The sequence below is a fragment of the Schistocerca nitens genome, chromosome 7, assembly GCF_023898315.1.
Source record: "Schistocerca nitens isolate TAMUIC-IGC-003100 chromosome 7, iqSchNite1.1, whole genome shotgun sequence".
Taxonomy (NCBI): Eukaryota; Metazoa; Arthropoda; class Insecta; order Orthoptera; family Acrididae; genus Schistocerca; species Schistocerca nitens.
In genome coordinates this window covers 188,778,235-188,805,590 of record NC_064620.1, presented here as the reverse complement: position 1 = coordinate 188,805,590, position 27,356 = coordinate 188,778,235, and the positions used below count along the sequence as shown (strand labels likewise).

At 40.4% G+C, this 27,356-nt stretch overlaps 1 protein-coding gene across 1 annotated transcript in view; it reads right to left on the bottom strand.

Moving 5' to 3' along the window:
* Nucleotides 1-27,356, bottom strand: part of LOC126195528 (dynein beta chain, ciliary-like) — a 930,907-nt gene that overhangs the window by 620,950 nt on the left and 282,601 nt on the right. The window contains exon 20 of the mRNA XM_049934154.1: nucleotides 7,097-7,294. Within this exon, the coding sequence (XP_049790111.1) occupies nucleotides 7,097-7,294 (198 nt within the window). The remainder of the gene's footprint in view (nucleotides 1-7,096; nucleotides 7,295-27,356) is intronic.

Below are 27,356 nucleotides of genomic sequence, written 5' to 3'. Positions count from 1 at the left end.
CGAATCGATCTGGTTTTGCATTCGATGTTGATGGTTGTCCCGGATTAACCCTTGATTTTTCCCGTTTAGGATTCTTAAAATAAATCCATTTTTTATCACCAGTAACAATTCGATGCGAAATTCATTTTCTTTCATGTCTTTGAAGCAAAATTTGACAAAAGGTTTTTCGGTTTTCCAACTGTCTTTCATTCAATTCATGTGGCACCCATTTTCACACTTTTGGATCTTTCCCATTGTTTTCAAATGGTCAGAAATTGTTTGTTGTGCAACATTTAGCATTGCTGCCGTTTGCTTCTGACTCAAAGTATCATCTTCATCCAATATTGCTTGCAATTCAGGGTCTTTGAACTTTTTTGGTGGTCTTCCACGTTCTTCATTTCTTACATCAAAATCATTATTTCTGAATCATTGAAACCATCTTTTGCATGTTGCTTCTGATAGAGGATGATCACCATATGCCTCGACAAGCATTCGATGAGACTCTGTAGCACTTTTTTCAAATGAAAACAAAAAATTAATGCTTTCCGCAAATCATCACTTTCTGGTACAAAATTCAACATTGTTAACACGATGAAAACATATGATATTGTTTGTTCCATGACTTGATGTATACTAAATATCTTTGACAGATGTCATACCAACCAAACAAAAAAAAATTAAGGCTCATTCACAACAAATGTTCCCTATCGACACATTTGTATCTTAACGTTCATTTCATACCGGTACACCTGATACAGTGAATGTTCAAGGTTCTTCAGCTAATTTGGTGGTGGCCTGCAGTCACATGGAACCTGCTAAAAAACACTCCTTCCTGAAATATTTTGCAACAATGCATTTAGAGTAACTGGCCAGTGCACTTCCAACTCAAATATGTGATTAGCCTACCATATATCTAACTTTTTTTCCTACTGTAAATAGTGAGCTACTGCACTGGCTGAAATAAAATCAAGTTTGATGATGAAAAGTAAAGAGAGCATTAATTAGAAGCCAGTATAATTTATGGGAATTTCTGATGACAAGTCTAGCTCCACTGCATTAGGTGTTCTACAAGAGTGTGTAACACAATACGTTTTTTGGTGTTTGTGGAATGTTGGTTTGGTTTTTGCTGTCTTAATTCAAGCATTCTGTTGTAAAAGAAGTTGGAATAACAGAAGAGGTCCACAAAATGTTTAGGAATGTATGAAAAAGTAAGGTTAAATAATTTTATATCAACATTAGAGAACTGAATAAAAAGGTATAAGAGCTTCTTGTCTGCTGGAAGATTTAGAGAGCTCTGAAAAGATGGACATCCTGTGCTTACCTGAACACCACATCAACACAGGATTAGAGAAGTTAAATATAAAGAGTCTTATTCCTGTAGAAGTAACGTAGGTAAAGGAAGAGTCACTGCATGCAGGATGATTTTAATGTTTATGAAACACTCAAAAAATCTATGGCTAAAAAGAACATAGCAAATGATGGATAAATTAACATTGTTTTTATATATATAGTGCCGCCACGTTAGTTTGGAAAACCACTGACAGGGGCACGAATGACCACAGTTCCTGAAAACGGCAGTGAATCAGGAAGAGAAAGAATTTTATGTGCTAGAATTTGCCCAGGCCAGTCAGTAGTGAGCATGCAAAGATCTTTCTGTATCATGCTGCATTAAGACACTTACAAGTTTACAACAGCCTAGGGATGTATACACAAAGTTCAAGGAGGATGTTTGTTAGTTCAATGGAGAATGTCAGAACCAACCAGCATGCCAGAACAGACCATGGACAATATGCAGCTGTAATGTTGCAAGACCCACAAAGGCTATTTATTGATGTAGTGCAGAACCTCACAAAGGCCATTTATTGAGGTAGTGCAGAAATGAACATCCCTCAGCCAACAGTGAGGAAAATCCTTCATAACTGAGTAAGAGTGCTGCCATACAAATTACAGCTCCTACAAGCCATAAACCATAACTAAAAAAACTGCACTGTCTGCAGTTCTGCATTGAGATGCAGCATAGAGAGCTGCATCGAACCATTCTTTGGACTGAAGACCAAAACAACATGCAGAACAATTTTAAAAATGATAACTTCTCAAGCAAATTAGCCTTCAATGATGAAGCCATTTTTCATGTTTTGGGAAAGGCCAGCAGAGACAACACACAGCTGTAAGGAACAACGAATCCACATGCTACTGTCAAATTGCCAATTTTTAAAAGTGCAGCAAGTATTGACACATGGACATGGGAGGGTGGCTGAATTAAGACACACACATTGTCACTGTTGATAAATGTATCACAGAAAACATTTTCATACAATGCACTGAATAGCACTATCATCACACTACATTCTTTTCACAGAGATGAGTGTGCTCCCTGCTGCCGTTGGATAAGCAGCTGCAGCAGCAAGTCGTATACTCCTAGCTCACTCATTTGTTACATAGTTTAATTCTTAATTTCTTTGCGTGTTTTTGGTACTTGCATTGTTTAATTCATAAATTTCGGGTGTATTATAGTATTTGAGAGTTGTAGCATCGCGTTTTAGTACCTGAATAGTGTAAAATCGCGTAGTCTCCTTCCGCCGCCGAGCAGTGTGTCAGCAGTGCGCAAGTAGCAGCATTACTGCATTTACTAGGCAATCTTGTATTTTAATAACCGTTTAAATTTTGTCGATTTGTTTGCGCTCTCTGTAGATCAGTTCAGACGTTCTTTGCACAACAGTTTTTAGCATGGATAGGGACTGCAACTGCTATGTTCGGATGCAGGCTGAGTTGGCATCCCTTCGCTCCCAGCTTCAGGCAGTGTTGGCTTCGGTCACACAGCTTGAGGCTGTTGCCAATGGGCATCACTGTGGGGGTCCAAATGGGGGTTTGTCGGGGACGGCCAGCTCGTCCCACGCATCCCCCGATCGGACTACGACTGTGGTTGCCCGGGATACTGCCCGCATTGAGGCTGATCCCTCACCTGTGGTAGAGTGGGAGGTCGTCTCAAGGTGTGGCAGGGGGCAAAAGACATTCCGGAGGGCTGAACGGAAGGCCTCTCCAGTTTGTCTGACGAACTGGTTTCAGGCTCTGTCTCAGGCTGATACTGACCTTCGGCCTGACATGGCTGCTTGTCCTGTTCCAGAGGTTGCCCCTCAGTCTGCAAGATCCGGGCGGTCGCAGAGGGTGAGCTTACTGGTAGTTGGGAGCTCCAACGTCAGGTGCGTAATGGGGCCCCTTAGGGAAATGGCAGCAAGAGAGGGGAAGAAAACCAATGTGCACTCCGAGTGCATACCGAGGGGAGTCATTCCAGATGTGGAAAGGGTCCTTCCGGATGCCATGAAGGGTACAGGGTGCACCCGTCTGCAGGTGGTCGCTCATGTCGGCACCAATGATGTGTGTCGCTATGGATCGGAGGAAATCCTTTCTGGCTTCCGGCGGCTATCTGATTTGGTGAAGACTGCCAGTCTCACTAGCAGGATGAAAGCAGAGCTCACCATCTGCAGCATCGTCGACAGGACTGACTGCGGACCTTTGGTACAGAGCCGAGTGGAGGGTCTGAATCAGAGGCTGAGACGGTTCTGCGACCGTGTGGGCTGCAGATTCCTTGACTTGCGCCATAGGGTGGTGGGGTTTCGGGTTCCGCTGGATAGGTCAGGAGTCCACTACACGCAACAAGTGGCTACACGGGTAGCAGGGGTTGTGTGGCGTGGGCTGGGCGGTTTTTTAGGTTAGACGGCCTTGGGCAAGTACAGAAAGGGCAACAGCCTCAACGGGTGCGGGGCAAAGTCAGGCCATGCGCGGACCAAGCAGCAATCGGTATTGTAATTGTCAGCTGTCGAAGCTGCGTTGGTAAAGTACTGGGACTTCAAGCGCTGATAGAAAGCACCGAAGCTGAAATCGTTATAGGTACAGAAAGCTGGCTGAAGCCAGAGATAAATTCTGCCGAAATTTTTACAAAGGTACAGACGGTATTTAGAAAGGATAGATTGCATGCAACCGGTGGTGGAGTGTTTGTCGCTGTTAGTAGTAATTTATCCTGTAGTGAAATAGAAGTGGATAGTTCCTGTGAATTGTTATGGGTGGAGGTTACACTCAACAACCGAGCTAGGTTAATAATTGGCTCCTTTTACCGACCTCCCGACTCAGCAGCATTAGTGGCAGAACAACTGAGAGAAAATTTGGAATACATTTCACATAAATTTTCTCAGCATGTTATAGTCTTAGGTGGAGATTTCAATTTACCAGATATAGACTGGGACACTCAGATGTTTAGGACGGGTGGTAGGGACAGAGCATCGAGTGACATTATACTGAGTGCACTATCCGAAAATTACCTCGAGCAATTAAACAGAGAACCGACTCGTGGAGATAACATCTTGGACCTACTGATAACAAACACACCTGAACTTTTCGACTCTGTATGTGCAGAACAGGGAATCAGTGATCATAAGGCCGTTGCAGCATCCCTGAATATGGAAGTTAACAGGAATATAAAAAAAGGAAGGAAGGTTTATCTGTTTAGCAAGAGTAATAGAAGGCAGATTTCAGACTACCTAACAGATCAAAACGAAAATTTCTGTTCCGACACAGACAATGTTGAGTGTTTATGGAAAAAGTTCAAGGCAATCGTAAAATGTGTTTTAGACAGGTACGTGCCGAGTAAACTGTGAGGGATGGGAAAAACCCACCGTGGTACAACAACAAAGTTAGGAAACTACTGTGAAAGCAAAGAGAGCTTCACTCCAAGTTTAAAAGCAGCCAAAACCTCTCAGACAAACAGAAGCTAAACGATGTCAAAGTTAGCGTAAGGACGGCTATGCGTGAAGCGTTGAGTGAATTCGAAAGTAAAATTCTATGTACCGACTTGACAGAAAATCCTAGGAAGTTCTGGTCTTACGTTAAATCAGCAAGTGGCTCGAAACAGCATTTCCAGACACTCCGGGATGATGATGGCATTGAAACAGAGGATGACACGCGTAAAGCTGAAATACTAAACACCTTTTTCCAAAGCTGTTTCACAGAGGAAGACCGCACTGCAGTTCCTTCTCTAAATCCTCGCACAAACAAAAAAATGGCTGACATCAAAATAAGTGTCCAAGGAATAGAAAATCAACTGGAATCACTCAACAGAGGAAAGTCCACTGGACCTGACGGGATACCAATTCGATTCTACACAGAGTACGCGAAAGAACTTGCCCCCCTTCTAACAGCCATGTACCGCAAGTCTCTAGAGGAACGGAGGGTTCCAAATGATTGGAAAAGAGCACAGGTAGTCCCAGTCTTCAAGAAGGGTCGTCGAGCAGATGCGCAAAACTATAGACCTATATCTCTGACGTCGATCTGTTGTAGAATTTTAGAACATGTTTTTTCCTCGAGTATCATGTCGTTTTTGGAAACCCAGAATCTACTATGTAGGAATCAACATGGATTCTGGAAACAGCGATTGTGTCAGACCCAACTCGCTTTATTTGTTCATGAGACCCAGAAAATATTAGATACAGGCTCCCTGGTAGATGCTATTTTTCTTGACTTCCGGAAGGCATTCGATACAGTTCCGCACTGTCGCCTGATAAACAAAGTAAGAGGCTACGGAATATCAGACCAGCTGTGTGGCTGGATTGAAGAGTTTTTAGCAAACAGAACACAGCATGTTGTTATCAATGGAGAGACGTCTACAGACGTTAAAGTAACCTCTGGCGTGCCACAGGGGAGTGTTATGGGACCATTGCTTTTCACAATATATATAAATGACCTAGTAGATAGTGTCGGAAGTTCCATGCGGCTTTTCGCGGATGATGCCGTAGTATACAGAGAAGTTGCAGCATTAGAAAATTGTAGCGAAATGCAGCAAGATCTGCAGCAGATAGCCACTTGGTGCAGGGAGTGGCAACTGTCCCTTAACATAGACAAGTGTAATGTATTGCGAATACACAGAAAGAAGTATCCTTTATTGTATGATTATATGATAGCAGAACAAACACTGGTAGCAGTTACTTCCGTAAAATATCTGGGAGTATGCGTGTGGAACGATTTGAAGTGGAATGATCATATAAAATTAATTGTTGGTAAGGTGGGTACCAGGTTGCGATTCATTGGGAGAGTGCTTAGAAAATGTAGTCCATCAACGAAGGAGGTGGCTTACAAAACACTCGTTCGACCTATACTTGAGTATTGCTCATCAGTGTGGGATCCATACCAGATCGGGTTGACGGAGGAGATAGAGAAGATCCAAAGAAGACCGGCGCGTTTCGTCACAGGGTTATTTGGTAACCGTGATAGCGTTACGGAGATGTTTAATAAACTCAAGTGGCAGACTCTGCAAGAGAGGCGCTCTGCATCGCGGTGTAGCTTGCTCGCCAGGTTTCGAGAGAGTGCGTTTCTGGATGAGGTATCGAATATATTGCTTCCCCCTACTTATACATCCCGTGGAGATCACGAATGTAAAATTAGAGAGATTAGAGTGCGCACGGAGGCTTTCAGACAGTCGTTCTTCCCGCAAACCATACGCGACTGGAACAGGAAAGGGAGGTAATGACAGTGGCATGTAAAGTGCCCTCTGCCACACACCGTTGGGTGGCTTGCGGAGTATAAATGTAGATGTAGATGCTTTTTCACACCCAACTCAAACTGCACCAAAGAAGCAGAAACAGAGAAGACAAGCATACACTAGAAACCCTTGGCTTCTGAACGCTCTGGGAACAGTGCTGAATTTAAATGATGACCACTGCATTAAGTAAACATAATTACAACATTTCCCCACAGTAGCTGTCATGGGAGATTAATTATCACTCTCACATTGCAAAAATACAATACTAAACATAAGAACACAAACAAGACAAAATTTAACAGGCAGGTAGTCCAACATGAAATAAAACTTATTTCAATTCTAACATGTCTCAGAAATCTCACAGTTTCAACCTCGCTAAGACCTTTAGTTAAAATTTCTGCAGTGTTTCCATCAGTTGACACGTACTTAAAAACATCCAAGACAGCCTGCATGACTTTATAATAGCAGACTCTGAAATGTTTGGTTCTTTCTGATACACCTTTTTTCTTGGTAACCTCAATGGCACCTGTGTTGTCAGCATTGACCTGCAGGGGTAGTCTAACTTATTCATCTAAAAAATCTACAAACCATTCCACTCCCTTATACATCTCAAACATTGCAATGTATTCAGCTTCTGCTGTGGAGATGAGTACAATGGACTGCCTTGTATTGTTCCAGCTGATTGCTATTCCAGCTAACAAAATAGTGTACCCTGTTACAGATTTGCTATCAGCTGAGTCATTTGCCTCGTCAGCATCACTGAATGCGCTAGAAACAGAACTGGCACTGCAACATAAGCTCAAATTTTTAGTTTGCTGTGGATAACAAAACAGCCTTTTTACTTTGGCCTTTGAGAAACACTTGGTTTAGAGTTGAAATTATTCAATCTGCCTGCAATAAAGGCAGTATCAGGCCAAGTGCATACAGATATACACAACAAACAACCCACTGCCTTTTGGTACAATTTTTGGTCAAATGGCTTGTCATTATATGGCATAATTAATGCCCTTGCATTCTAAGCTATCTCAGTGTTTGTTGAATGTAACTAGGTTGCTTTAACTTCATCTGCCCTTGAGACTGCTCATCTTAAGCCCTAAAATAACAACATGCCATCCATTTCTTTTTTGCTAATGTGAGATTTCAAAACATTCGTAAATTTTTCAATCCTCTCTTCTTCACCTACTACAACATCATCAAAATGAACCCCAATGATCAAATGATTAGAGAAGAATACACAAGGACCCTTTCACATTGTTTTAAACCAAACTTTTCCATCACAGAGCTGAAAAAATCATTCCAACCCTTACCTGCTTGTTTGTCCAAAGAAATTCTTATTCAATAAACATACTTTATTCTGCACACCAAACAATTTCGGTTGCTCCATGAAGACTGTGGCACTTATGGGACTATTGAGATAAGCAGTTTCTACCTCAATGTGTTTGATTTTCCATCCCCTAAGTACTGTAACTGCTATCAGAATCCCCAAGCTACTTCATCTCATTATTGGTATGTAGTTTTGCCAATATTCTACTCCAAATATCTTACTATCACCTAGAAGCATTAGCCTTGCAAAAATTTAGTAATCTCACATTCTCTGTCTCTCTATGTAGTAAATGCCCACTTACTTCTTATAACACAATCATTGTCCATGTTATGCTTTTTACCTGGATGATCACTCAAGATATTCAGTAGTGAAAGTGCTAAAGCAAAAAGTGATGTGTTTTGACTCTTTTGTGGAGTTTAAGGGACATGCAGAGTGTGAGAAAGAAGAAAACTGCAGTTTCCAATTACACAATGGCACTGAGTACATCAACAGCAAATTTAAAGAGTTGTTCAAGAAAGTAGGCATATTACACTGGAAAAGCACAGTTTATTCTCCCCCATACAATGGAAAAGCCAAGCGCCTGAATCAAACACTTGTATCCACTGCGGGATGTCTATCATTCTAAGGTGGTTTGCCCAACACCTTTTGGGAAGAAGCTCTGATGTTGGCCCGCTAGATCTGAAACAGATGTCCAGCAAGATACCTTGGTGGAAAAATCCCATATAAAGTCTGTAAGCCCAAATAACTTATTAAAGAAGACTTGAAAACATTCAAGCACATTGACATTTGGCAAGCTTGGGGAAGGGGCACACAAATGTGTTTATCTTGGAGTATAAGCAGCTAGCTTGTGTGACTCTATACTTACTATTTTCAAATACAGAAGCATACTCAATATTGCTAGTGACTGATGTTGTGCACTTTCTTCTACTCAATCAAGAATTGAAAATCTTTAAAAAATTATGCAAGCTTATCCATCACATTGACTTATTTATTTTTTATTACCAAATATGTGTGCAAATTATATACAGGGTGTTTCAAAAAGGACTTTACAACTTTAAAAATTCATATAAATTTACTGAAAGAAGACATAGAGCTGTATTTAGTGTAGAAAAACACATCAAGTTTTTTTTTTCACCTTAAACTAAAGATGTTGTATGTGGTTATCCTGCACACATCCCATCGGAAGTCAATTTCTTCCCAAACTTGCTGTAGCATTGCAGGTGTAACTTGCTCAGAGCAAGAGAGCTTTGTTTCACAGAATTGTGTGCAAAATACAACACAATAGGGCCAAATCATTTTCTTCCTATGACTATCTTAAGATGTTAGTCAACAAACGAAAAGGGTTTCCTTGTTACCCAAAAGGAAAGTGGCCACAGGAAGTGCAGTATGCACATTTCTAGTTGTTCCTCCCATGGCATGTCAGAACAAGTCGGAACATTTTGTATCAATAAACCCATTTTTCCCCTTGGTGCCACCATCAAAATCTTAGTACAAGGGGCATTTGAAAACTCTGTACAAAAATAAAAACTACTTATGTGTTTGGGGTAAACCTTCTTTATTTTTCGACATAGTCTCCTTTAAGACTTATACACTTTATCCAACGCTGTTCTAATTTGTTGATCCCTTCCAAATAATAGGAATTGTCCAAATCTGCAAAATAGCTAATAGATGCTGCAATCACCACCTCGTTTGAATAAAATCTTTGTCCCGCCAGCCAATTCTTCATATTGGGGAACAAATAGTAGTCCGAGGGAGCCAAGTCTGGAGAATAGGGGGAATGTGAAACGAGTTGGAATCCTATTTCCATTAATTTTGTGACCACAACTGCTGAGGTGTGTGCTGTTGCATTGTCGTGATGGAAAAGGACTTTTTTGCAGTCCAATTGCCAGCGTTTTTCTTGCAGTTTGGTTTCTAATGGTCCAATTACGATGAATGATATGCACCTTTAATAGTGTTACCCTTTTCCAGATAGTTGATGAGGATTATCCCTAGCGAATACCAAAAGACAGTTGCCATAACCTTTCCGGCTGAAGGACTAGTCTTCACATTTTTTGGTGCAGATTCACCCTTGTTAACCCATTGTTTAGATTGTTATTTGGTCTCAGGAGTATACTAATGTATCCACGTTTCATCCAAATGACGAAACAACACTCAAAGTCATGCGGATTCTTCCTGAACAGCTGCAAACCATCCCTGCAACTCTTCAGATGATTTCGGTCAAGCGTGAGCAATCGCGGAACCCATCTTGTGGATAGCTTTCTCATGTCCAAATGTTTATGCAAAATATTATGTACCTGTTCATTCAAGGTGTACACAGCACTAGCAATCTCATGCACATTAACTCTTCTGTCATCCATCACCATATCATGGATTTTATCAATGATTTCTGGAGTCGTAACCTCCACAGGGTGTCCATATGGCCACTCTGAAGATTTTGAAACCACTTATAAACTGTTCTAATTGAAGGTGCAGAGTCACCACAACGTTTATCAAGCTTCTCTGTAATCTCCTGAGGCGTTTTGCCTTTCATAAAGTAATGTTTAATTACCAGACGAAATTCTTCTTCGTCCATTTTTTGACAATCACTCGACTTCCTTGATTCACACGAATGCTTAACACAAAGAAATAGACCAATATGGCTGAAACTTGGTGTGCGTTCTTTCCAAAGATGCTACTAACTACACATGACTTCGATACACGCTGGTGGTGCCATCTCTCAGACTATGCATGGACTTTTCAAACGCCCCTCGTATTGTGGTGCTAAAGATGCAAGGGAAGTGGTGCTGTGTCTTGGTGTATTGTCTGGCATTGACAATTTATATAATAACAAAATTAGAGATTAATTACTAGTGGTAATAACTGTACTGATATAAAATTAGGAGACACAACCTAAAATGCTCAATACATTTTTGATACGTCTTTTTTCTCAACTAATTGCTTATTGCTAACACACCTTTAAAGCAGTTTTATTTTCCTTGATATATGAGAGTTTGAAGATCAGCACTTACCTGTATAAAGCGCAAACTCGAATCTATGGTTCTTCCATGTCAAAATTATACCACTGCAGCTTTACAGTAAAATGTTTGCAATTCATCAGTTGGAAACTCCAAACCAGAGACAGACAAACATTCCCCCTCTCACAGCAGCCCCCCATCCCCCAGCACAGCAACAATGGTACTCTCTCACTCTTCTCTGCCTGCATACCCTTGAGATAAAGCACTGACTTTAAATGTTCATAATGTAACCAATAACCTATCGCTCATATTCCAATGAATGCATGAGCATCAGTTTAAATTTTTGTAGAATTGTAACGAAAATGTACTAGGGAAAAATTTTTTGAGAATGTATGTTGTTTTTGTGGTTGCTGTGTGTGCAATTTTAGTTAATCGCTTACCTCAAAGGCGTGTGTAATGCAGAGGGAGTCTCATTTAGCTGCTTTGTTCACAAGTAAAGGAATGCAGACTTGGCTCGACATTGGGAGTGCCAACCCATTACTGTTTGCACTTTCTACAGAATGGAACTAGTGCCAAATGGTTCATAAAAGTATGTACCACAGTGAAGTAAATACACATATAAAATTGAAACAGAATTTTGACACTGCGTATTTCTATTGTTTTTTGTTTTATTGTGCAATTTTGGTCTTGTGGCAGTTCATAAATGCACACATACCGTATTTACTCGAATCTAAGCCGCACTTTTTTTCCGGTTTTTGTAATCCAAAAAACCGCCTGCGGCTTAGAATCGAGTGCAAAGCTAGCGGAAGTTCTTAAAAATGTCGGTGGGTGCCGCCACAACTTAGTTCTGCCGTTGAATATATGTAGCGCATGCTTTGTAGGCACAAAGATAAATACTGGCACCAAAACCTCTGCGTCCGTAAATAAATTTAAAAAAAAAGGTGTAAGACAAGCTTTTTTTCTCTGCGCCGAGTTTCGACCACTGCATTTTCATACATTATCCAACGAAGTAAACACAAATTCCGTATTGTTCATCTTCGAATGTAGCAGCATTTCAATGTACTACGAAAACCCGACTGGCAAGAATGTTTAGGATGTTTGTCAATATGGCCAACTCTACGTTCTAAATTTTTTCCTATCTGTGAGAAGAGATGGTTGCTAATAGGAACTTTTATAAATTGTGAATCACATGCAGTATTCTCGTCACCATAAGAATAATACGAATATAAACATTTTGCCATGTATTGTTTCGTGTTTGCTGTTATCTGCCGGCCGCGGTGGTCTAGCGGTTCTAGTCGCGCAGTCCGGAACCGCGCGACTGCTACGGTCGCAGGTTCGAATCCTGCCTCGGGCATGGATGTGTGTGATGTCCTTAGGTTAGTTAGGTTTGAGTAGTTCTAAGTTCTAGGGGACTGATGACCGCAGATGTTAAGTCCCATAGTGCTCAGAGCCATTTGAACCATTTTTGCCGCTATCTCATTTAAATCCTGTCTGCGTAATAAACCACAAAACTAGAGTGAGACAACAGCAAACGCGGAAGAATATATATATCATGTCATGTTTATATTTGTATTATTCTTATGCTAAACAGTGATACAGTCAGAAATGAAGTGAGGCAATTGACTAGATTTTTAAATCTAAGATGACTCTAATTTCTGTGCAGAATGTAATGTACTAAAGAGGCGCCTGCAAAGATTTTCAAACGGAGAAAAATTTTCGCTAAACTCTCGTTCAGAACATCTTCTATCATACGCAGTCTATTATTTGGTTCTTGTTGATCATTATCAAAGAAAGCAGCAGTGTAAGTAACAACAAGTAGCTGTCTCTTGCCATTGTTTCGCTAATGAGACGATTCCTCTTTTTTTTTTTTTTTGTTATTGTAAGCGGCGGTGGCGTGCACAAAAGCAAGCCATGCCGCGACAGGCCGTAAACACGCAGTAAGGCTGTAAACACGCAGTATCAGAGTACGACAAACAATGCATGACACACAGTAATGCATTTTCAGCGTAGAGTGACGTAAACACCTATAACAAAGAAAACTGCGCTTATCAGATCAAAGAAAAATAAGCAACCAATTCAATGCAGACGAAGCATGTGAAAAAGGAAGGGTACCCGTATAAATACGGACGGAGCGCCTGACGCATAGCAATGGCTACCTGGTAAAGCTTAACTGCTAAGCTTACGACTCGAACCAAACTACTGTAGCTGTATCGTCATTCATTCGACCTAAATTGTCTCATATTACAGTGGACCAACTTCGTTTCGATTTGGAGACGCGGCCTAAAACTTTTCTCTCCCCTTGAATTTCGAGTCTCAAATTTCAGGTGCGGCTTAAATTCGGGAAATTTTTTTTCCTTGATTTCGAGTCGCATTTTTCAGGTGCGGCTTAGATTCGCTTGCGGCTTAGACTCGAGTAAATACGGTACTTAAGACATGATAGTGCATGGAAACTGGGGCTTTAATAATAAGTCTTCATGAATCCATTTTACTTCTGTGTGGTATTTACACCGTAGTGGCTGACTGATACAGGGTGCACACACCACCTTTATGATGGCAGTGCTGAGAGACAAATTAACACATATGCATTTACCTTTTCATAACCCCCTCACCTCACCAAGTCCTTATTACTTTCTCTTTTAACCCCCCCCCCCCCCCCCAAAAAAAAGTGAGCTATCAGTCACATTTTCAGGAGCTTGCTGTAAGTGATATAGTATTATTATTGTGAACAGGTGTATGATGCTTCCATTTTTGGCAGTAAAGGGGCATGACAAACAAAAGTTTGGTAACCCATGATTTATAGCCTTAGAAAACTTCAAGTATCTCTTCATTCTTTAGTATATCTGTATCCCACTTATTTGGGTATTGCTTCTTCCTGAATTTTCTCTTAAACTCAGCACCACTCTTCATCATTCCTAAATTGAGATCTGAGTCTATATCGGCTCCTGGGTGTTCCTTACAATCCAAAATCTGATTTCCAAATCTCTGCCTGACATCAATGTAATCTAATTTAAATCTAACCACATCTCCTGGCCTTTTCCAAGTTTGTCTCTTCCTTTTATGACTCTTGTACTAGCTGAAATTTATTGCAGAATTCTATTAGCCTTTCTCCTCTCTAATTCTATTACGAAGCCCGTATCCTCCCATAATCCTTTCTTCTGTTCCTTCACCTACATCCACATTTCAGTCCTCTATGACTAATAGATTTTTATTTCCCTTTAATTACTGAACTACTCATTCAGTTTTAATCCCTCTATATAAAAAGAAATGTCCTGAGCAACTGACTGACGGACTAACTGATTCATCTTTATCTAGGCCAAACTGTTAAGGATAGAGACATGACATTTGGAGAGGGTGTTGATCTTATACTGTAGGCATCATTTCAGAAAGAATTTTTTGAAATTCCAGCCTTTAGGAGGTGAAATAGGGGATGAAAGGTTTTTTGAAAATATGTCCCTATTAAGGAAATTCTGAAGCTCAACCTATTAAAATTGGTATTTAGTTTCTTAGTCAGGAAAGTGTTGCAGCATTTTTGCAAATTTAATCCCATTGGGGGTGAAACAGTGGGCCAATTTCTTTTAAAAAATAAATCATTATTTAAGAACTACTAAAGCTTGTTTAATGCTACATCTCTGAAAATTGATATTAGACTACTCAGTTAGAAATAAGGAAATATGTATTTCAGAGTGTTTGGAAATTGAACCCCCAAGGAGTGAAAAAAGGAATGACAACTTTTATGAAAATATAATTCCTTATGGAAGCATTTTTCAATCTAAATCTATGAAAATTTGAATTTGGCTTCAAGGTTGGAAATAAAAAATTACATCTTTCAGTGTTTTTGGCAGTTCTGCACCTAAGAGGGTGAAATAGGGGATGCAAACTTTTGTAAAAAATTGTCCTTTTGAAAGTATTGTAAACTTAAATCTAAGAAAACTTGTATTTGGCTTTTTTGTTAGAAATACAAAAACAAGTGTTTTTGAAAATATTTCATTACATTAAAACATTTTTAAAACTGAATCTACAAAAATATGTGTTAGGGGGTGGAAGTTTCTATGGAAATATCACCACAAGAGCTCAGAGGATAGGATTAACAAAAACCTCCAACTCCAGCTACCAGAATCAATTTTTGGTCAGAATTATGTTTGGAAAAGACCATGCTTATATGGCTGTAACTAGTGTGAAAAATTCAGATGGTGCTGCAATTTGTGAACAACATAAAAATTCGGTTAAAGAAACACAAAAACAATCTGTGCAGACCTTAGAGCATACATGAGCAAAGCAGTGGGTGGGTGCTACTCTCTGTCTCTTCATTTTCTGTTTGCAGCATTTGCATGTATACCTGAACTACTAGTTTGCTGCCAATTCTGAGGGGAACAACCCTATCACTGAAATGTTCACACCAACTCATTCTCTATCCTATCTTCTGATTCATAATGAAGTCTACTCCCATTACACCACTTTCTGCTGCTGTTGATATTACCCTATATTCATCTGGCCAGAAATCCTTGTCCCCCCCCCCCCCCCCCCCCTATTTCACTTCATCGACCCCCACTCTATCTAGACTGAGGCTTAGCAATTACCTTTTCAGATTTTCTAGCTTCCCTACTACATTCAAGCTTCTAACATTCCATGCCTGGACTTGTAAAACATTGCCCTTTTGCTGTTCATTCAATCTTTTTCTCCAAGTCACCTGTTCCTTGGCAACCTATCCCACAGATCAGATGCTTCTGCCAATGGAGAGAGCATCATGATACTTTTTCAATTACAGACCACATGTCCTGTGGATACACAGTGTTTTATTGGTTTCTGTTACCTCCTGCATCCTCATGCCACTGACCACAGCTGAGTCTTCTGCCTTTTGGGGGCAGTTTACCACCCCAAGGGCAAGAGAGTACCCTAAACCTCTGTCTGCTCCTCCAGCCTCTTTGTAAAAGCTGCTGGCAGAACAAGGGTGACTTATTATGCCAAAAGTCTTCAGCCACCATTGCTGATGATTTTTATTCAAAATTTAAGTAGTAGCTTGGTTCAAACCAGGGATACAGGTCATTTTGATCATGCGTCAAAGATGCTATATTTAGATGGGCAAATAGACCATTCATGAACATTGTTAAAAAAAATCAGAGTTTATCTTTCCCATACTCTATCATTTGTCATTCTGTTCTTGATTACAGAAGAAGTCTGCACTGTACTTCTTCTCTAGACTGTCGCACAGATGACAAAATGGTAGATATCGAAATAGATGGCAGAGGAATAGAAAAACAATTAAAATAACTCAAAAGAGGAAAGGCCGCTGGACCTGATGGGATACCAGTTATATTTGATACAGAGTACACGAAGGAACTTGCCCCCCCCCCCCTCCCCCATTTCTTGCAGCGGTGTACCGTAGGTCTCTAGAAGAGCGTAGCATTCCAAAAGATCGGGAAAAGTCACAGGTCATCCCTGTTTTCAAGAAGGAACGTCAAACATACATGCAGAACTATAGAGGTGTATCTCTAACGTCGATCAGTTGTAGAATTTTGGACCACGTATTATGTTTGAGTATAATGACTTTTCTGGAGACTAGAAATGTACTCTGTAGGAATCAGCATGGATTTTGAAAAAGATGATCGTGTGAAACCCAGATCGCACTTTTCGTCCACGAGGACCATAGACACGGGTTCATAGGTAACTGCCGTGTTTCCTGACTTCCGCAAGGCATTTGATACAGTTCCCCACAGTCATTTAATAAATAAAGTAAGAGCATATGAACTATCAGACCAATTGTGTGATTGGATTGAAGAGTTCTTAGATAACAGAACGCACCATGTCATTCTCAATGGAGAGAAGTCTTCCGAAGTAAGAGTGATTTCAGGTGTGCTGCAGGGGAGTGTCATAGGACCATTTCTATTCACAATATATATAAATGACCTTGTGGATAACATCGGAAGTTCACTGAGGCTTTTTGCAGATGATGCTGTAGTATATCGAGAGATTGTAACAATGGAAAATTGTACTGAAATTCAGGAGGATCTGCAACGAATTGATGCATGGTGCAGGGAATGGCAATTGAATCTCAATGTAGACAAGTGTATTGTGCTGTGAATACATAGAAAGAAAGATCCTTTATCATTTAGCTACAATATAGCAGGTCAGCAACTGGAAGCAGTTAATTCCATAAATTATCTGGGAGTAGGCATTAGGAATGATTTAAAATGGAATGAACGTATAAAATTAATCGTCAGTAAAGCAGATGCCAGACTGAGATTCATTGGAAGCATCCTAAGGAAATGCAGTCCGAAAACAAAGGAAGTAGGTTACAGTACACTTGTTTGCCCACTGCTTGAATACTGCTCACCGGTGTGGGATCCATACCAGGTAGGGTTGATAGAAGAGAGAGAGAAGTTCCAATGGAGAGCAGCGCGCTTCGTTACAGGATCATTTAGTAATCGCAAAAGTGCAAGACTCTGCAAGAGAGATGCTCAGTAGCTTGGTGCGGGCTTTTGTTGAAGTTTCGAGAACATACCTTCACCGAGGAGTCAAGCAGTATGTTGCTTCCTCCTATGTATATCTTGTGAAGAGACTATGAGGATAAAATGAGAGAGATTAGAGCCCACACAGAGGCATACCAACAATCTTTCCTTCCATGAATAATACGAGACTGGAATACAAGGGAGAACCGATAGAGGTACTCAAGGTACCCTCCGCCAAACACAGTCAGGTGGATGTAGATGTAGATGTAGATCATTTATCTGTACCTATTTTTTTTAATGTTTCATGGGTTTTATAATTACTGTGGATATAGTTGTTAGGCCAGTGCTTTCATACTCAATACATCATGCACAGAATTATGAATAATTTCCTTCACAGTGTCATTCAAATGTGGTGCTCATTAATCAGATCTGTATATAACAGGTGTTCATTTTCTATTTTGCACTACAATCTGATTTTTTTTATCATGGAGATAATATTACATTGTGTAAGTACTGTCTGGTTTTTGGAGTCTTCAATAGAAACTGCTCACTTTAAAACTATGTATATTGAAATGTAATTTGGCCAATGTTAATGAAATTTTTGTGGGCTAGAGGCACTTAGATTGGTAGTAAAAATTTCAAGTTACAGAATTTTTCAGTCCTGATAAAAAAGTTCTTATGTTTTTTCTAAAGCAAGTTTTTCTCAGTCCAAGATAAAAATATAGCAGAAAATGTGTGTTTATTTCGAAGGTCTCTTTCACGGCTGTAAAAAGCTGCAACCACTGTGACCATACCATGTTATATGGATTTTATAAAGAGTAATATTCAATATGTCCTTGTGTTTACTCCCAGGTAGTTGGAAAACAGAATGCCTGTGACCTTGCTTTGTCTGTATGCTATTGTTACTACCGGTTTGTCTCTCTCATGATAGCTATATCATGTCTAGATGCTGCAGATGCAGGTGCTGCTTACTGACATACTGTCTATACAAGAATGAGAGAGCTATGAACACAGGGCTACAAGATCTTCTTTACAGACGAGACATGGTGTGGACAGAATCACATAATGAAGTACATGTGGCAAGAGAACATGGATGATTCTTTAGAAAATAGCTTTGAAACTATAATCAATATCAAGGATTCATCATCAAATTTATCAATGGCATGGAGGGTTCCTGAACTGCAACTCAGAACTGACTGTGTCAATGACAAGCCCCTGATTTTGCTAGCAATTGCATGGTCCAATACATACACAACCACTCTTCAATATTACTCTTTATAAAATCTCTGTCACACTTTACAGTCAAAGTGGTTGCAGTTTCTTGCAATTATGAAAGAAATCTTCAAAACAAACTAACATTTTCTTTTATATGTTTATCATGGACTGAGGAAAAGTTACTTATAAAAATGATAAGAACTTTTTTTTTTTTTTTTTTTTTTTTGAGTGATTGAAAATTCTGTAACTTGAGATTTCCATTACCAATCTATGTGTCTATAGCCTATTAAAATTTCATTAACATCGGCTAAATACATTTCAACCTAAATAGTTGAAAGAGAACAGTTATCAGCGAGATACCCAAAACCAGAACAACCCTTACTACAATCTAAAATTGAACTTCAAAACCAAATTGCTTCATATAGCCTAATACAGAATAAAAAGTGAAAAGTATTGGTATAACTCATTTTACGATAGGCCTATTGTTTCACTTGTAATTAAAGCCTAAACTTGAGTCTCCATCATTAAAAATTCGATAGCAGTGTATTATCAAAATGTCATAAATGGCAATACTTTTCCAAGTGATTAGGAACATAAGTCATCATATAGCACAACCATGTGGCACTCTGGTTAGTGTGGGAATCAAGTTACACTTATACGCACAATTTGCACTATAAATGTGCTGCATAACAAAAATGTTGTTTCTGACAACAGCAATGAAATTAAGATACTGGAGGTTGGATTTCTTTTGGAAGAAGATACTACTACTTGCTGTACATACAAAACATCGAGTAGTGGATAGGTAAAAAAAAGGTACTGGCTCATACTTAAAATTTTATTTTCACCTTGTGACACATAGCCCTATACACATAGTCCTATACACATTACTCCACATGGAATGAAAAAGACGAGTTAACACATTCATTACAAAAAACTACATAATCAGTGTTACATGAAAGTAGGTTTCTGATTTCACTACATAGCAATTTCCTCTGTTTAGATACCTCTGAAGTTATGGTGGAGCTATACAAGTGAACTTAATATTTATCACTTATTTCACTGGATTAAAAGATTCAAATAATTTTGAAGTGCTGTATGGAATATTTTTTATGTGAAACTTCCTGGCACATTAAAACTGTGGAACTGGAACCCGAAAGTGTAACCTTGCCTTTGACAGGTAACTGCTCTATCCAGCTACAATTCACAATCTGGCTTCACAGCTCTGCCTCAGCCTATCTTCCAAACACCACAGAAATTCTACTCTGTATCTTGTACTACTAGCACTCCATGGACAAATGATAGTGCAGGGTAAGGATTTATCCACTGCCTGGGGAACTGTTTTATGATTGAAACTCTCACTTGCAGAAACTCTCAGAGTTTTGAAAATTCCTGGCAGATTAAAATTCAGAAATCAAATCTGGAATTTTGGATTTTGCAAGGAACATTCTTAAGAAATGAACTACCCAAGCAAGACTCAAAACCAATTTCCACACTTTTGTGGTAGTGATGCATTTTGTGATTCCTCATTGTGAGAATAATGAGAAGTGCATGTGGCCTCTCTGACACTCACTTTTTACTATCTTTGCCATGAGCTGTAAGTTTTATGCTTATTGTTATCTTATTGACTAGACATCTTGTATACTTTAGTTGAAAAATAAAAATTTAATTCAATGTGTTAAGGTTATGTACTCGTACTATTATTTAAGTGGATCACCTACTGGGCCACATTATTGGTAAAACAGATTAAGAACTTTGTGATTTTCCAAGAACAGCATTCTCAATTAACAGATAAATTACACATGGGGACAATGGATGATGACAACAGGCTTTTTCATGCTGTTGTCGACAAGATTGGCAAACTTTGCAATAAAGTACTACTTTGGAGCATGCTCTTCCATTGAATTTGAACATGAATTCTATGCAGTGCAATAGAAACAATACTAATTCTGCAACATCAACACAACTAACAACTATCCCTCTGGTACCGGTATAGTAGACCAATAGCATAGGACTATAAGGCATCACTAATATGGACAGATGCCCTTCCATTAGCGCTCTTAGGCCTCCAACGGCATTCATACACAACACTTGCGCGTCTGTGGCCAAAATGTTTATGGTAAGCGTCTCTGCATTCTGGTGGACTACTTAGTGCTGACACCACTGCTTAACTTGGCAGAATTTCCACAGTTATTGCAGCAGTTTAAGTACCACTGCATCAGTATCTGCTGCCTGCCTGCTCCTCACCACTTCAGTCATCAAGTATTAGTGCACAAACACTTACACAACTGTTCATATGTGATGCTGCGTATGAGGTCATCTCTGCTACAGCTGCCATACACCATAGCCGTCCTTTTCAATGACATGCCCTCGAAATTATCCACTGCACATGTCAAACCACCCTGGATTTTATCCTCCACTGTCCCAGATGCCTCACCAAAATTTCCTGCCACAACCAGTCCAGTCATTGGATTACACATCTCTGACACTGACCAAACCTGCCTCACAGCCTGTGTTTCACCACCAGTGCATCATCTGACCGACAAAAGAGCTGGCTGGTGGATAAGTTTAAATGCCAATACATTCTGGGTGGTCTGTAATATGGGGGGAAGGGAGGAGAGGCGAATAAGGGTTTGGCTGTGTGGTGGTTTTTTAAGTTAGAGGGTTTCAGGAATCTACAGAAAGACTATCAGTCTAAAAGGGTGCAGGGCAAACACAAGTAGACCAAGCAACAGTCAATAATGTAATTGTAAACTGTCATAGCTATACTGGGAAAGAATCAGAGCTCTAAATACTAATAGAAAGCACTGAATCTCAGATCATTGCAGGTACAGAAAACTGGCTACAGCCAGAAATAAGTTCAGTCGAAATTTTTACAAAAGACCTAACTGTTCTATGAGGATAGATTAAATGCAGTTGGTGATGGAGTGTTTATTGCTGTCAGAAGTAGTTTACCTTGAAGTGAAACTGAAGTAGGTAGTTCCTGCGAGCTAGTAAGGGTAGAGGTTACACTTGACAACTGCAATAATTTAATAATTGGCTCTGACTCAGGTGACACATATGCTTAACAGTTCAAAGAAAGCTTTAGTCTGATTTCAAATAGGTACCCCACTCATACAATAATAGTTTGTTGTGACTTCAATCTACCCTCAATATGTTGGTGAAAATAAATGTTTAAAGTTAGTGGTAGGCATAAAACTTCATACAAATTTGTACCCAGTGTTTTCTCAGAAAACTATTTTGAACAATTGTTCAGGAGCCCACTTGGATTTTAAAAGGTAGTGAAAATACACTTGACCTCTTAGCAACAAATAAATGTGGGCAAATAGGCTGCATAATGATAGGTACAGGGATTAGTGACCACAAGGTGGTTGTAGTGAGACTGAATATGGGAACATCCTAATCCACAAAAAATAAATATAAGCATCAAACAATCGAAAACAGGGTGGAATGTAACAATATTATGAGACGGAAAGTTGCTACTCATCATATAGCAGAGATATTGAGTCGCAAATAGGAACAACAAAAAGACTTTCACACTTAAAGCTTCCGCCAACGGCCTTTGTCAACAGTAGACACACACACACACACACACACACACACACACACACACACACACACACACACACACACACACTTACGCAAACACAACTCACACACATGACTGCAGTCTCGGTTCGGTTTCAGTTGCATGAGACTGCGGCCATGTGTGTAACAGTTGCATGAATGTCTGTGTGTGTGTGTTTATTGTTAATGAAGGTCTAAAGAACACAAATATCTTCCACACCACTGGGCCCTCTGGTATAACAACTGTGTGTAGATTATTTGAATTAAAAATTCCTTCATTGCCAATTGTTCTTTTATTAACAATGCATTTCAAATTTGTGGGCCATCTTTAGATTACCTTAAAATCTGCTATAGACTGAAGCATGTGTTGAATCAGATGAACCTGCAGGACCTTGTCCTTTTACAACATTCTAAAAACCATAAAACAGCTCTTAGCTAACCTGAAGCACACATTTAATCAGATGTACTCGCAAAGATCTTAATAAAGTCATACGAACAGGTCAAAATTTTGCTATGATAGGACCACACTCATAAATAAGTTCACACATTTAAATATAACACACAAAGTGCCGCCACAAATTCACAGCAAGTGTATCAAGCAGATACACAGGTGAGCAATGGAATGTACACTACTGGCCATTAAAAGTGCTACACCATGAAGATGACGTGCTACAGACGCGAAATTTAACTGTCAGGAAGAAGATGCTGTGATATGCAAATGATTAGCTTTTCAGAGCATTCACACAAGGTTGGTACCGGTGGCGACACCTACAATGTGCTGACATGAGGAACATTTCCAGCCGATTTCTCATACACAAACAGCAGTTGACCGGCGTTGCCTGGTGAAATGTTGTTATGATGCCTCTTGTAAGGAGGAGAAATGCGTACCATCATATTTCCGACTTTGATAAAGGTCGGATTGTAGCCTATCGCGATTGTGGTTTATCGTATCACGACATTGCTGCTCGCGTTGGTTGAGATCCAATGACTATTACCAGAATATGGAATCGGTGGGTTCAGGAGGGTAATACGGAACGCCGTACTGGATCCCAACGGCCTCGTATCACTAGCAGTCGAGATGACAGGCATCATATATATGGCTGTAACGGATCGTGCAGCCACATATCGATCCCTGGTCAACAGATGGGGCCGTTTGCAAGACAACAACCATCTGCACGTACAGTTCGATGATGTTTGCAGCAGCATGGACTATCAGCTCGGAGACTATGGCTGTGGTTACCCTTGATGCTGCATCACAGACAGGAGCGCCTGTGATGGTGTACTCAACAACGAACCTGGGTGCACGAATGGCAAAACGTCATTTTGTCGGATGAATCCAGGTTCTGTTTACAGCATCATGATGGTCGCATCCGTGTTTAGCGACATCGCAGTGAACGCACATTGGAAGCGTGTATTTGTCATCACCATACTGGCGTATCAGCCTGCCTGATGGTATGCGGTGCCATTGGTTACACGTCTCAGTCACCTCTTGTTCGCTTTGACAGCACTTTGAACAGTGGACATTACATTTCAGATGTGTTACGACCCGTGGCTCTACTCTTCATTCAGTCCCTGCGAAATGCTACATTTCAGCAGGATAATGCACGACCACACGTTGCAGGTCCTGCACGGGCCTTTCTGGATACAGAAAATGTTCGACTGCTGCCCTGGCCAGCACATTCTCTAGATCTCTCACCAATTGAAAACGTCTGGTCAATGGTGGCTGAGCAACTGGCTCGTCACAATATGCCAATCTCTACTCTTGATGAACTGTGGTATCATGTTGAAGCTGCATGGGCAACTGTGCCTGTACACACCATCCAAGCTCTGTTTGACTCAATGCCCAGGCATATCAAGGCCGTTATTACGGCCAGAGGTAGTTGTTCTGGGTACTAATTTCTCAGGATCTATGCACCCAAATTGCATTACAATGTAATCAAATGTCAGTTCTAGTATAATATATTTGTCCAATGAATACCCGTTTATCATCTGCATTTCTTCTTGGTGTAGCAATTTTAATGGCCAGCAGTGTAGCTTGCAAAATCTTTAAGATTGATTAACTTTTGCAGAAGTTTGAAATTTAGTGTGAACTTCAATACAAGATGCTTTTAATAGTTTTCACAATGAAACTCTGTCTCTGAATCTGGCAGAAAACACTAAGACATTGTGTTTGCATGTAAAACACACATGTGGCAAGACATAATCAACACCTTCACTACATGAACAATGGTGATACCAAGTAAATATTTCAGAATTCAAATAAGAACAATTGCCAACATGAGTCACTTAAAAGTAGATATTCTTGGTGGAGTGAAACAGCTTAAATCACTTAATAAAGGCAAGGCCTCTGGTCCAGACAGTATTCCTGTTAGGTTCCTTTCAGAGTCTGCTGTTACTTTAGCTCCATGCTTAGCACTCATATACAACTGCTCACTCACAGGAAGATCAATACCCAAAGACTGGAAGGTTGCCAAGTCACACTAATGGAAAAGAAAGGAAATAGGAGTAGCTTATTGAATTATAGACCCATATCACTAACGTCGATTTGCATTAAGATTTTGGGATATACAATGTGATTGAACATTATGAATTATATTGAAGAAAATAATTTATTGACAAACAACCAAAACAGATTCAGAAAATATTTTTCTTGAGAAATAGAACCAGCTCTTTATCCTCATGAAGTAATGAGTGCTATCAACAGGGGATGTCAAATTGATTCCATATTTTTAGATTTACAGAAGGCTTTTGACACTGTTCCTCCGAAGCAACTTCTAATCAAATTGTGAGCCTATGGAGTATCATTCAGTTGTGTGACCAGATTCATGATTTCCTGGCAAAAAGGTCACATTTTTGAATAACTGACATAAAGTCACTGAGTAAACAGAAGTAATATCTGGCATTACTAAAGGAAGTGCCATAAGCCCTCTGCTGTTCCTGATTTACATAAACAATTCACGAGACAATCTCAGCAGCCCTCTTAGAGAGTTTGAAGATAATGCTGTCATTTACCATTTTGTGAAGTCATCAAATGAGAAAAACCAACTGCGAAGTGATTTAGACAAGACATCTATATGGTGTGAAAAGTGGCAACTGATCCTGAATAGTGAAAAATGTGGAGGCATCCACATGAGTACTGAAACAAATCTGTTAAATTTGTCTTGCACAATGCATAATACAAATCTAATGATTACACTTATAAATGACTTAAATTGGAATGACCATATAGATAATGTTGTGGGGAAAGCAAGCCAAAGACTATGATTTATTGGCAGAACGCTCAGAAAATGCAACAGATCTACTAATGAGACTGCTTACACCATGCTTGTCTGCCCTCTTCTGGACTATGTACCATGTGGCATCTGCATCAGACGCAAGTGATGGAGAACTTCAAAAAAGTTCACAGTAGGGCAGCTTGTTTTGTATCATTGCAAAATATGGTAGAGTGTGCTACAGACATAATACGGGAATCAGGATGGCAGTCATTTAAACACAGACATTTTTTGTTGTGGCAGGATCTTCTCATGAAATTTTCATCACCAATTTTCTGCTCAGAGTGCAAAAATATTTTTTGCCATCTACCTATACAGGGAGAAGTGATCATCATAATAAAATAAGAGATATCAGTGCTAGCACAGAAAGATTTAAGTGTTCGTTTCTCCCACATACTGTCTGAGAGTGGAACATAGAGAAATAGCTTGAATGTGGTCTGATGAATCCTGTGCCAGCCTTTTAATTGTGAATTGCAGAGTAATCCTGTAGATGTAGCTACAGATGCATTCATTTAATGCTTGTGCACCTTGAAGTTGAGGGGATCAAGATGTTACGTACGGTAATATTGAACCCAACATTAAGTATTCACTCATTTATAATGAACTAACTTTATTCTGATCATGTCAGTGCAAACACATCCGCTCAAATACAGAGTTCGGAACACACTGAGATCAACAGTATTCAAAGAAGTTCATTCAAAGATGAGGCGGTTGACTCTTGCAGTCGATAACCACCACAGAGCCACGCCGCTAGTGCGGAGCATGGTAAGGATGATGAGAGGCGTGTGTGCATCCGGCCAGCTGATGGCGCAGGTGTGCGTGACTGATCGTGTTGTGGCAGGCGCTAGTGCGAGGTGCGATCGGACCGTTTCTCAATGTCTTGGTAGGCACGACCAGCGGAGGGAAGGAGGCGCGGAAGGCATCCACAGGTTGACCGTGCCATGCTGCTGATGGCACGGTGGAAGCAGAAGGTGGCAGTGTGTCGGTGGGGAGAAGATCATCGTGCCGAGGCCATGTGGAGGGGTTTTGATCCGATCAAAGGCACAGAATGCGTCGAAGATGCGATGCGATGTATTGCCAAAGTATTTGCCGGTGAGCACCGCGGTAAGTGCAATGTGTCCAGTAACTGTTTGTTATTGACCGTATGACATAAAGGAGCAAGCATGCTGTGGCTTAATAGGTTGCTTAAGAGATGCCGGATGAGCAACACTCGCAGTAATGACGGAGTTATAGAGGCACTTGATGTCGCAGCAGGGGAGAAAACAGCAAGCTGCACATGACTGACCTTGGCGGCGGATGACTTCAGTGTAGACGGAAGCGCCACTTCAGAGTCCGTGGACGGTGAGTGTGTTACAGCGGTAGATGGCAGGATGGTCCAAGTGGAGTTGACAGTGTCGGTGTTTTGATGTGCGAAACAGCTGTGATCGAAGGTTGGGGGGGGGGGGGTGGCCGTGAGCCCTGTGCATGAGGTATGGCAACGATGAGAGTTGGTGGAAGGCGGACGTGGTCGGCGAAACCGCGGTCGGAGCAGGAAGGCGATGAGATGTAATGTGAACGTGAAGACGTCGAATCAGCGGATGAACTACTGGTCCATGGCGGAGAGGTGACACAGTTCGGTGGAACTGGAGCTGCATGTGTGCTGTCACTGTCGGCACTGTGGTCGAGTCGTAAGGCTGCAAGCTGCTCATGCAAAACTGCTGCACGGTCATGTGTCGGAGTGGAAAGATGCTCACTCGTCGAAGCAGAAACGGCAGATGTGTTGGTCGTACATTGCGGAGGTAGTGAAAAGGGCGGCAAAGCAAGCAGCACTGGAATGCGGCTGGTTATGCCGTGGCTCAGAAACGAAGTGTCTGGAACTATCAAGGAAAGGTGGCAGTGGCGTAAATAAGTTGCTTGTATCACATCAGTAACGTAGAATTTCCACTTGAGACGGTGTGATGATGACAGTTGTGACATCTTGGACATAGATCCATGTAGCATGATCATCAGGGTATTAGTTGCAGCTGGTAGTAACAGCAAAGGATCGTCAGAAGTCGAAGGCGGAACAATGACAGGAGCATCTCGTTGCATGTG